This window comes from Canis aureus, chromosome X (genome assembly GCF_053574225.1).
Source record: "Canis aureus isolate CA01 chromosome X, VMU_Caureus_v.1.0, whole genome shotgun sequence".
Taxonomy (NCBI): Eukaryota; Metazoa; Chordata; class Mammalia; order Carnivora; family Canidae; genus Canis; species Canis aureus.
Genome location: NC_135649.1, coordinates 79784537 through 79796021, shown reverse-complemented (window position 1 = coordinate 79796021; position 11485 = coordinate 79784537). Strand labels below are relative to the sequence as shown.

The window sequence follows — 11485 nt, the reverse complement described above, 5'->3', positions numbered from 1 at the left end:
GTGCTCTTTATTGTTGGGGAGAGTGTTCTAAAATGTTAGTTAGATTAATTTGGCTGATAGTGTCTTTCAGTCTGTACGACTTACTGATTTTTTTTTTTTTTTTTTTTTTTGGTCAACTGGTTCAATTGTTGAGAGGAAAGATTTAAAAATCTCTGACCCTAATTGTGAACTTTTATTTCTTTCATGTATTTTCAAACTCTGTTGTTTATAGGCATATAAACATTAAGAATTTTTACATCTACTTGATGAATTGGCCATTTTAGCCAATTATAAATGATTCTCTCTTATATATAAGATCCTCTCCATCCCTGGCAATATATTTTGTTCAGAAATCTGCTTCGTCTGATACTGATATATCCATATCCACTACAGCTTTGTTTTAGTTACCACTAGCATGAGATATCTTTTCCCATATTTTTACTTTTAACCTCTATGTACCTTTATATTTAAAGCGGGATTCATGTATTTGGCATACAGCTGGATCTTATTTTTAAAATTCCATGTCATACATCATCAGGGAAATGTAAACTAAAACAATGAGATGCTACTGCACACCTATTAAGATGGCCCAAATCCAGAACGGTGGCAATACCAAATGATGGCAGGGATGTGGAGCAACAGGAACTCTCCTTCAGTGCTGGTGGGAATGCAACATCGTACAACCACTTTGGAAGCCAGTTTGACAGTTCCTTACAAAACCAAATCTACTCTGCTATGTGGATCGCTCCTTGGTATTTACCCAAATGAGCTGAAAATTTATGTCCACACAAAATTCTCACATGTATGTTTCTAGCAGCTTCGTTCATAGTTGCTAAAACTTGGAAACAACCAAGATGACCTTCAGTAGGTGAATGAATAAATAAACTGTGGCACATCCAGGCAGTGGAATATTCTTCAGCATGAAAAAGGAATGAGCTATCAAGCCATGAAAAGATATGTAGGAACCTTACTTAAATGCATATGACTTGCTGAAAGAAGCCAATCTGAAACAGCTACATATGATTCCAACTATAGGACATTACAGAAAAGGCAAAACTATGGAAACAGTAAAAAAAAAAAAATCAGTGGTTGCCTGTCGTTGGGAGAGAGAGAGGAGTTTGTATGTGGAGCACAGAGGATTTGGGGGTCAGTGAAACAATTCTGTATGATACTATAATGGTGGATACCATGTCATTCTTTTTTCTTTTTTTTTATACATGTCATTCTATATTTGTTCAAACCTATAGAATGCACAACACCAACAGTGAACACCCAAGTAAATTGTGGACTTTGGGTGATAATGATGTGTTGGTATAGATTCATTGACTGTAAGAAGTATACCAGTCTGGTGCAGGATATGGGTAGTGGGGGAGGCTGTGTCTGTTTTGGGCAAGAGGTTTATGTGATGGCTCCGTACTTTCTGCTCAATTTTGCTATGAACTTAAAAGTGCTCTAAAATATAAAGTCATGCCGAGTGAAGTAAGTCAATTGGATAAGAACAATCATCATATTATTTCACTCATACGGGGAACATAAGAAATAGTGAAAGAGATTATAAGGGAAAGGAGGGAAAACTTTAGAGAGGGTGACAAAACATGAGAGACTCCTAACTCTGGGAAATGAACAAAGGGTAGTGGAGGGGAGACGGGTGCGGGGGGAAGGGGTAACTGGGTGATGGGCACTGAGGAGGGCACTTGATGGGATGAGCACTCGGTGTTACAGTATATGTTGGCAAATCGAACTTCAATAAAAAAATAGGATATAATTTTGAAAAGGAAAAAAAATAAAGTCTGCTTAGGAGAAAGGAATCCAATTTGTCAATCTCTACATTTTATTTGGTGAATTCAGACAATTTGTACTTAATACTGTTAACGACATGGTTGGATTTAAAGCTATCATGCTAGCTGTTTTCTACTTGCTCATCTATCGTCTTGCTCCCCTCCCCGTTTTAGGACTTATTTTAAATTAAGTGAGGGGGCACCTGGGTGGTTCAGTGGGTTAAGCGTCCGACTCTTGATTTTGTCTCAGGTCATGATCTCAAGGTCATGAGATCCAGTCCCGTGTGGGGCTCCCTGATGGGCATGGAGCCTGCTTAAAATTCTCTCTCTCCCTGTCTCTCTGCCCCTCACCCCTCCTGCACATGCTCTGTCTGTCTAAATAAGTAAGTAAGTAAGTAAGTAAGTAAGTAAGTAAGTAAGTAAATAAATAAATAAAGCGAGCATTTCATGATACCATTTATCTCCTGTGTAGGCTTATTAGTCATAATACTTTGGACAGATACTTTCGGGGTTATATTTGACACTTCTTTAACTTGCCACAGTCTACCTTCAAGTAATATTGTACTACCTCACATGTAGAATTAGAATCTTACAACGGTATATTTATATTCCCCCAAGTCCCTGTGCTGTTGGTGTCCAAGAAATTAATAACTCCACATAATTTATATTCCACAATGCATTGGTATGAATTTACGATTGCACTCTCAATTGATTCATAAGGAATGTTTAAAATAATAAATATTCTATTACTCTCATCATATTTAGCATCTCCAGTATTGGTTATCCATTTGTGTCAAACATATTTACCTTTACTGTACTTTTCTTGTGCCTAAAAGATACGCTTTAATATTTAGTGTAGTGCATATCTAATGATGATGAATTATTTCAACTCTGGTTAAGTATGAAAAAATTTTTAATTTAATTTCACTTTTAAAAGATACCCATTGAGGGATCCCTGGGTGGCGCAGCGGTTTAGCGCCTGCCTTTAGCCCAGGGCGCGATCCTGGAGACCCGGGATCGAATCCCACGTCGGGCTCCTGGTGCATGGAGCCTGCTTCTCCCTCTGCCTGTGTCTCTGCCTCTCTCTCTCTCTCTCTGTGACTATCATAAATAAATAAAAATTTAAAAAAAATAAAATAAAAAAATAAAATAAAATAAAAGATACCCATTGAATGTAAAATTCTGAGTTGACAGTTCTTAATTACTTCACTATTATAAAGATGGTGTGCCACTTTCTTATAACTTGCATTGTTTCTGATAAGAAGTTCCCTGTAATTCTCACTTTTGGTCCTGAATGATTCTATAATGTTTTGGTCTCCCACTTCCTTAGGAGTGAGGGGGAGCAGATTGGAAGAATGTCATGAATACACACCATGCGATATCTGTGCATTGTCACTTCGGTAGATCTTAGATGCATGCATAGCAAAATAAACACATCTTTTTTAAAAAATCAGTGAAAAAAATTCAGATTTAAGAAACATGTTATACCATCATGCCCATAGCCATGATGGATTAACACGAACCCAACTTACTCTCCCACCTAAGTATCTATAAACCCCCTCCCCCCAAAAAAAATTATAAAGCTTTACCTCATGGTACCACAGGCACCACGGGACAGTGATCCCCGAGAGAAGGGCGAGGCAACTAACACGGTGAGCCCTCAGATTGCCCGATTCCCCCAACTTCTTGCCTGGATAGAGTTTACAGGGCACAGCATGGGAAGACTGAACACAAACAGAGCCCACTGGAGAACCTGAATGAAGGAGACAGAGTTGTGAATTCCGAGAGGCCAACGTGCCTAGAATGTGCTGGAAGTAAGGGAGGGGAGAGCCACACAGAGAGGTAGTTCTGGAGAGCTGCAGAGGTTTCCCATCAGGGTGCAGTGTATTAGCAAGGAGCAGGGGGTGGTAGCTGACTTCCATCTCCCAGAGTGAGTAGTTGTGTGGATAATGATGCCACTTACTGAGATGATGAAGGTGGGAGTTTTAAAAGCAAGAGAGTTGGGGAGTGTGGGTGTGTGGGAAGGGGTAGGTTTGCCAAGTGACTGGTTCTAGACAGACTCACTATGAAGAGCCCTCGAGACATCCAAATGGAGATGTCGCGTGGGAGAATGAATATATGGATTTGGGTCTCAAAGGTGAAGTTCAAACTGGGGCTGTAGATTTTGTAGTTATTGGCATATGAGCATAAACAGTTATATAGCATAGAGAGAGGGGCTGATATAAAAACAAATGTAATAAAAGCTCACATCATAGGCGGAAAAAGTTGTAGCTATGTACTGTGATGGATGTTAACTAGACTTATTGTGGTGATCCTCTTGCAATACATAAAAATACTGAATCACTATGGTGTACACCTGAAACTAACATAAGGTTATATGTCAATTATATCTCACTTTTAAAAAAGAGAGAGGAAGGAAGGAAGGAAGGAAGGAAGGAAGGAAGGAAGGAAAGAAGGAAGGAAATTTAAATCATAAAGCAAACAAAAGGAATAAAAGAGTCCTCCATGGTTTTTGTAAAAAGAACAGATTCAGTCTGAGATGGGAACATAGTATTTTCTATTAGCACTGAGCAGTTTGTCGAGGCTTTCATTTCTAGGGTCTGGTCACCTCCCACAGAAACGTGTTACACAGGAAGGGCTGAAGACAGCAGAGGTTGCTATGCAACAGCTGAGGAAAGCCATCCAACCAGCCAGAACTGATATTGGTCACTGGAGAGTAAAAGTCGTGGTTCTAGCAATAGCTTCCATTCATGTACAGGAGTTCCGGAGAGGCTGACACAAAAAACAAATATAAAAGTCCACCATGGTTTTTGTAAAAAGCACAGGATCGATTTGAGTTGCAAACCTAGCGTTTTCTGCCTCCAAAGCAGTCTCTCCAGCCATTCTGGAAGCCTAGCGGTATGTGTTGGGTTGGGTAAGACCCCAGGAAGTGCTTCCTGTGCTTCCCATTTTGCATATCGAGAAAGCGGGGTCAGAGACCTCCAGTGACCTGAGCAGGCTCACACCGCTAGTAGCAGACTGGCTCAGCACTTCATGCCTGGAATTCTGAAGACCAGCCTAGCTTCTTTCCACAAGACCACAGCTGCCCCAGGCCCCTGCCCTGGACGGAACCCCGGGCAAACATTTACTCTGAATCAGGGCTTGCCATGGCTCAGACACACAAGTGCCTGATTGTCCTGGCCGCCCCATCGGGCACCAGGAAGGCCTCGGGCGCAGAGCGTTTGTGCCACTCACAGCAAAGAGGCCTGACCGTTGGGGCAGGGAGCGGACCCCAAGGAGCAATTCCCACACCTGGAGGGACCCACGTACATTAGGCGAGGGGTGGAGCCTGGGGAATCTCTCTCTACCCATGTCCCGGATGCAGAGCTTGAGCTTGAGTCTTGGAGAGCACAAGCTTCACTTGTTTGGGACAGGTGTTGGCAGGCAGAAGAGGTGTGTGTGTTGGGGGTGGGGTGGGGGGTGGGTGTGGAACTGTCGCTCAAACTGGAGAGGGGAGCGTGCCTCAGTCCCCAGGCCAGCACTGCTGGGACATGGGGTTTGGAGTCAGGAAGACTCAGGCACACATACTGCATTTTCTGTTTACTGGCTCTGTGGCCTTGTCAGTTCACGCGGTGTGTCCGCACTTCAGCTTTCTGATCAGTAAAATGGGGATGTTGACATCTACCACCTCCCAGGGCTGCTAAGAGAGAAGACCAGCCCCAGCAAAGATAGAGCTCTGATGCCCAAGCTGCATAAAGAGTGGCTGGGGAAGCAGATGTTCCCAGTGTGTCTGGGGGCCATAGAGGTGGAGAGTGCTGGGGAACACAAAGGCAACGGGCATCTTCTGGCCATTTCCATTCTCCTTGTTAGAGTTAGAGACCCAGCTAGAGACTGCGTTTGTGACCTAGGGGTCATGCTAGGGAAGCCAGGCATAGTGTATTCCAGACCACACTGGAGGAGTTTAGCGGGAATGGGAAGGGCAGGGACCAGAAGCATCGTGCAAAGGTGCGGGGATTGAGGGTAGATGATTGGGTGGTCGAAGCGCACCACAGGCTGCGAGTGCGCGCGCCTCTGGTAAGAGGAGGGGTGGGGGGTATCTGGCGGGAGGGAGAAAAAGTCCCCCACCGCGCCCACCCACTCGCGGAATCGCATGCGCACTGGGGACCTGGTGGAGAGGGCTTTTGTTGGGAAAGCGGGCGGGCTGGAGGGGTCCGCGCATGCGCCGGCTTCCCAGCCGCGGGGGGTGCGCGGAGAAAAGGGGCGGGGTGGTCGGAGCTGCTGTGCTGGCAGCAGTAGGCGAGGGCGCGGCTGCGGGGTTCCTGGTGCTGAGGACGGACGCCATTGGAACCCCAGGGAAGGTAAGGATCCAGCCTCAGACCGGACCGGGAGAGGGCGAGTGGCACCCGGCACGCTGCGCCCTCCCCGCCCCCACACCCGGATCCGAACAAAGCCCAGGCACTCAGAACCGAGCCCTGTTAGACCCACGGTCTAGGTAGGACCCCACCCCCTCGCCGTGCCGTCTCCCGCCAGGATCTCTGCCAGGAGACGCAGAGCCCTGCATACACCGGAGCCCACCATCCGAACCCCTTTAGCAGATCCGTGTGCTCCGTGCTGAGCTTCCTTAGAGCGGAGGCCCTACCCCCACCCCAACCACTCCTAGATCACTCCCAACCTGCTGACCCGCGTTGCCCCCTTCCTGGAGTTGCAGTCCTGGGGTTTGAGACCTCCAGCGTTCCAATTCATGCCTCACTTACTCCGAGCCCCTACCCCACCCCCCGACACACACACCCCTAGAGCTGCTGTATGAGCCCAACCCAGACCTGAATCAGCTGAATGCCCCCACCCGGACCTAGCCAGAGGGTCTCTGGATTCAATTTCCCATAGCTTTCCGGGGTCCCTGTTGTCTGAGCCCTCTCATGTCATCTGCTCCCCCTTCATCACTAAATCAAAACCCTTTGTTTCTCCCTCTCTCGATGCACATCCCCTTTGGGACTTTTCAGACCCAAGCCCGCCAGTCCACCCCCTATTCAAAGCTAGCCGCTGGGATGGGGAGCTTGCCCATCCTAAACTCCCCTTTAAGTGCGAGGTTTCCTCCGACCACCTCTGTCCCTCTCTTAGGGCTCTGCCTCTGACACTATCTAACCCAACAGAACCCCCACACGCCCACCCCCTCCCTGGCCCCTCCCTCTGCCTTGTACTGCCTAGTAACCTGATGATTGCCGCCCCCCACCTCCTGAGAGATCCCACCTCCCGCTGTGTCCCGCCCTCTCCCCCTGAAGAGGCCTCACCCTCCCTCCCAGGCTGAGCTCTCTTCTCCTTGGGACCCCCAGCATGGCTGAGGGAAGCTACCGCACGGAATCGGAAACCTACAACGTTGAAGACATGGATGAGGGCAGTGATGAAGTGGGGGAGGAAGAGATGGTTGAAGGAAACGACTATGAAGAATTCGGTGCTTTTGGAGGCTACGGCACCCTCACCAGCTTTGACATCCGTATCCTCAGAGCCTTTGGGAGCTTGGGTCCAGGCCTTCGCATCTTATCGGTGAGACCCCTTGTGGGCCACCTGCTGGCCCTGGGCCCTTTCCCCTGTGAAGCTGCTGGAGAGGGGGCTGCTGTGGATGAAAGGGAGGGTTGTGTGGGGAAGGACTGCCCAGCTTCCCCAGCCTTCCCTCTCCTGCTCAGAGAAAGGGGGTTTCGGAAGTCTGGGGCCGGGGGTGGGGGGGGTGGGGGCAGGGGGAGCTGGCTGCAGGGGGGAGGCTGGCCAGCACAGGGAAGCATGATGTGCAGCACATGTAGAGCTGTCTGCCCTCCCCTCCCTTTCTCTCTGGCCTTGCAGAATGAGCCCTGGGAACTGGAAAACCCTATGCTGGCTAGGACTCTGATGGAGGCATTTCAGCTGGATCCAGAAACACTTGCCAATGAGGCTGCCGCCCGTGCTGCCAACGTAGCCCGCGCAGCTGCCTCCAACCGTGCTGCTAGGGCCGCTGCTGCTGCGGCCCGTGCCACCTACAATCAGGTGGTTGCTAACCACCCGGTGACCACAGACCAGGCTTCAGGAGAAGATCCTCGGCCCATGACATATGGGGCCCAGGGTCAGGCAGCCACCCCTGAGACAATCCGTGCTGCTCCACACATCTCCCAGATGCTAGTCAACAGTGAGATGGCCGCCCCAGGAGCTCCGGCAACGTCCACACAGCCCCACACAGCCTCCCAGGCCCAGGAGGCTGCAAACGAGGGCCCTAGTAGCGCCTGTGCTTTCTCTCAGGCTCCATGTGCTAGTGAGATGGATGCCACTCGGCCCAAGACCGCCTTCCTGGGTCAGAACGATATCTTTGATTTTACCCAGCCAGCAGGTGTCAGTGGCATGGCCTTCCCACGCCCCAAGAGACCTGCCCCAGCCCAAGAGGCCGCCACAGAGGGCCCCAGTGCTGCCTCCTCCGGGGTGCCCCAGGCAGCACCTGCCAGGGAGGGGGCGGCCACCCGGCCCAAGACGACCAAGTCTGGAAAGGCTCTTGCCAAGACTCGGTGGGTGGAGCCCCAGAATGTTGTGGCAGCAGCTGCTGCCAAGGCCAAGATGGCCACAACGAGCATCCCTGAGCCCGAGGGCGCAGCTGCCACTGCTCAGCACAGTGCTGAGCCCTGGGTCAGGATGGGAGGCAAGAGGACCAAGAAGGTGAGACCTCCCTGCTATCTCCAACCCTCCTTTCTCTGTTCAGCCCTCTTCTCTGGCCCCTCCCCTCCCCTCCCCTCCCCACCCTCCTCCCCTCCTCCCCTTCTCTCAGCTCTTGCATGTTTGTCCAACATGAGTTTGCTAGCATGCTCAGACTCCACCGAGTCTCTGCCCTCAGGCGTGGAGGAAGAAGAGGTTGGCTCAGTGCCGGGCACGTAGTAAGCACTCAGCACATGTCATCCACTGTTTGTACTACTCTTATTTCCAAGTACGTGCTCTGGTTGAGATGTGTGCTGGGCACTCTTGGACGGTGAGCCTGCTAGCCCTGGGTCTCCTCTCTCTGACACTCTGACTATAGTCCAAGCACCTGGATGACGAATATGAGAGCAGCGAGGAGGAGAGAGAGCCTCCTGCGGTCCCACCAACCTGGAGAGCACCGCAGCCCCCATTGACGGTGCGGGCTCAGGTGGCTCCCCGGCCCTCGATGGCCCTGAGGTCCCAGGTGCCCTCAAGACACGTGCTGTGCTTGCCACCCCGCAACGTGACCCTTCTGCAAGAGAGGGTAAGAAACCTGCTTTTCTCCCATCTCCCTCCTCTCCTCTCCTGTGGGCCAGTTCCTGGAGGTCACCCATGCCTTGCTCTCCCCGTGTGCTCCTCTTCCTCCTCCAGGCAAATAAGTTGGTGAAATATCTGATGATTAAGGACTATAAGAAGATCCCCATCAAGCGCTCAGGTGGGCAGCCCGGGCCCCCTCCCCGAGCTCTGCACACCCCCCACAATCCCCATCTCTACCCTATGGGGCCTGGCATCAGATGTCTCCACCCGGCAGGCCCAGCTGATCCCTCCATGTGCACAGTACGGGGTGGAGGGGGGAGTGGGGTTCCCGACGGTGCTCCCCTCAGCAGGGTTGACCGAGGGTTGCTGCAGCTCTTTGGACCCTGCTCAGCCCAGGTGCTCTCTCCACCCCACTCCCCCGCAGACATGATGAAGGATGTCATCCGAGAATATGATGAACATTTCCCTGAGATCATCGAACGAGCAACATACACTCTGGAAAAGGTGAGCGAGGGGCAGAGGCAGCTCACTGTGGTACAAGAGCTGCAGGGAAGCCTTGCACCCTGCAGCCCCCTGAGGTCCACTTTCAGTACACCTCCTCTGGCGGGCTCTCCTAGCTTCTCCCGCATGATCCCTTCTTCGAGGCTTCCCCTCCCTCATGCTGTCTGTTCTCTGAGCCTCCCTGGTCTCCTGAAGCCAGTGCCAGAGCTCCCACAGGGCAGTTCTCTGCAGCCTCTCTCCTTGAGCCTTCCGAATAACTTCGGGGTGCCTGTGGAGGGAAAGTTCTAGCGGGGAACTCAAGGACTGCCTGCAGGACAGGCAGCATGGGTTTCTGATCCCATGTTGTCTTCTCCCCCACATAGAAGTTTGGGATCCACCTGAAGGAAATTGACAAGGAGGAACACCTGTATATTCTCGTGTGCACCCGGGATTCCTCAGCTCGCCTCCTGGGAAAGTAAGAAAGGGCAGGAGGGTTGTGGCCTTCCTCACTGTGGCCTCCCCCTCCCCTTCCTCTCAGAGCAGCTGGAAAAGGGGCCTTTGGTGCCTGGCACAGCTCCGGCTCCCAGCCCCGCAGTCTGTGGTACCCAGTGATTAGGGGATGAAAGGGGAAGTGGCCTAGGCTAAAGCCTTGCTCGATGCTCTCGATGCTCTCGGGGGGCTTCCCCTCCCCACGCCCATAACCCCACCCCCCACACCACCTCCAAACCCCATCTTCTGGGAAAGAAAAAAAAGTGGGCTCCTTGTTGCCTGCCTCTTCCTGCTATGTGCCTGGCCTGGGCCTGGCAGTGGTGGTCCTGGAGGAAGGAAGCTTCCTGTCCAGTGTAACTCCCGATGCTCAAGGGGCAGGGAAGGTCTGGATGTGCCCCCGAACACGAACACGCTACTGCTGCTGCTGCTGCTGCTGCTGCTGCTGCTGCCGCTGCTGCTGCCGCTGCTGCCACTGCCAAGTGGTTGCTCCCTGCCTGACCCCCTCCTGGATGGAACTCTGTGAGGGGGCATTCACATCCGCATTTGAGGCATGAAGCGATTCAGTCTCAGACAGAGGAATGAATGGTCTGGATTAGAGAGCAACTTGTGCGTAGTGTGCGAAGAACAACCCCGTAGCCCAGGCCTGTGGGCAAAGCTGGTTGGGTGAGCCAGCCCTAGTCTCTTGGGCAAACGGCTGCTGGACAGGATCCCTCTTTCTACCCCTCTAGGACCAAGGACACTCCTAGGCTGAGCCTCCTCTTGGTGATCCTGGGAGTCATTTTCATGAATGGCAACCGTGCCAGCGAGGGTGAGTGGCTGGACCCGCAGCCAGGGGGTTGCCCAGTCTCAGCCTGGTGTGCTGAATTCTTGTGTCTCTTCTCCTCTCGCAGCCGTCCTCTGGGAGGCACTACGCAAGATGGGACTGCGCCCTGGGTATGATTGGGCTCTCGGCTCCCGCTCCTCAGTGCTGTCCTTGGGCACTGGTGGCCCCGGGATTGTAAATAGCCTGGTGGCCTCGTGCAGGAGGGTGGATGTCCTGGACTGGGTTGAGCGCTGAGGGTGCATGGTGAAATGGCCCTGGACTCTCAAGCCCCTCTCTGCTCCGTGTCCCCCCTCTGTCCCCAGATGAGATCTCAGAGAACCCATCAGAATTGAGGGTTCAAATCCGACCCTTGCCGAGGGCATCCCTGACATGGGGCCATGTGGCCCCTGCTGCCACTCCAGACCTCCATGGGGATGCCCCACAGGCTGGGACGCTCTCCATCCCGCTAGGGAGCACACCTGCCCACATCCAGGCACTGCCATTGTGTGTGGTTATGGATTCCTTCCTTTCCTGGCCCTCAGGGTGAGGCACCCATTCCTTGGAGATCTGAAGAAGCTCATTACAGAGGACTTTGTGAAGCAGAAGTAAGTATTGGCCAAGTTAACTCTGTCTCACACTCGCGCATTCCTCGTGGGCTGATCAGGCTGAGCGAGCCACTCTCCATGCCGGATCTTAGCACAGCGGGATAGGCGTCTCTTCTGTGAGGGTGGGTGGGGTGTGTGAGTGTTGGCGG

At 51.7% G+C, this 11485-nt stretch overlaps 1 protein-coding gene across 4 annotated transcripts; it reads left to right on the top strand.

The window, feature by feature from the left end:
* The first annotated feature begins 5936 nt into the window (after window positions 1-5936).
* On the top strand, window positions 5937-11430 carry LOC144307553 (melanoma-associated antigen D4-like). 4 transcript variants are annotated; one of them, XM_077887405.1, is made up of 10 exons: window positions 5937-6094; window positions 7067-7277; window positions 7572-8408; window positions 8764-8967; window positions 9075-9138; window positions 9385-9464; window positions 9824-9915; window positions 10658-10737; window positions 10820-10862; window positions 11274-11428. In XM_077887405.1, exons 2-10 carry the CDS (start codon window positions 7068-7070, stop codon window positions 11338-11340), a joined length of 1677 nt encoding a protein of 558 aa, XP_077743531.1. In that variant the 5' UTR covers window positions 5937-6094; window position 7067; the 3' UTR covers window positions 11341-11428. The 4 variants fall into 4 exon arrangements, with proteins under 4 accessions (XP_077743531.1, XP_077743532.1, XP_077743536.1 ...); XM_077887406.1 differs by having other exon boundaries at window positions 5943-6094; window positions 7037-7277; window positions 11274-11429; XM_077887410.1 differs by having other exon boundaries at window positions 6094-6228; window positions 11274-11430.
* Window positions 11431-11485: the final 55 nt, after the last annotated feature.

Excerpts from the sequence above, each read along its gene's own strand:
- LOC144307553 (XM_077887410.1), top strand. The coding sequence starts at position 7,068 with ATGGCTGAGGGAAGCTACCGCACGGAATCGGAAACCTACAACGTTGAA. Across the intron at positions 7,278-7,571 it reads CAGGCCTTCGCATCTTATCG|AATGAGCCCTGGGAACTGGA; the intron begins GTGAGACCCCTT and ends CTGGCCTTGCAG. Across the intron at positions 10,863-11,273 it reads AAGATGGGACTGCGCCCTGG|GGTGAGGCACCCATTCCTTG; the intron begins GTATGATTGGGC and ends CCTGGCCCTCAG.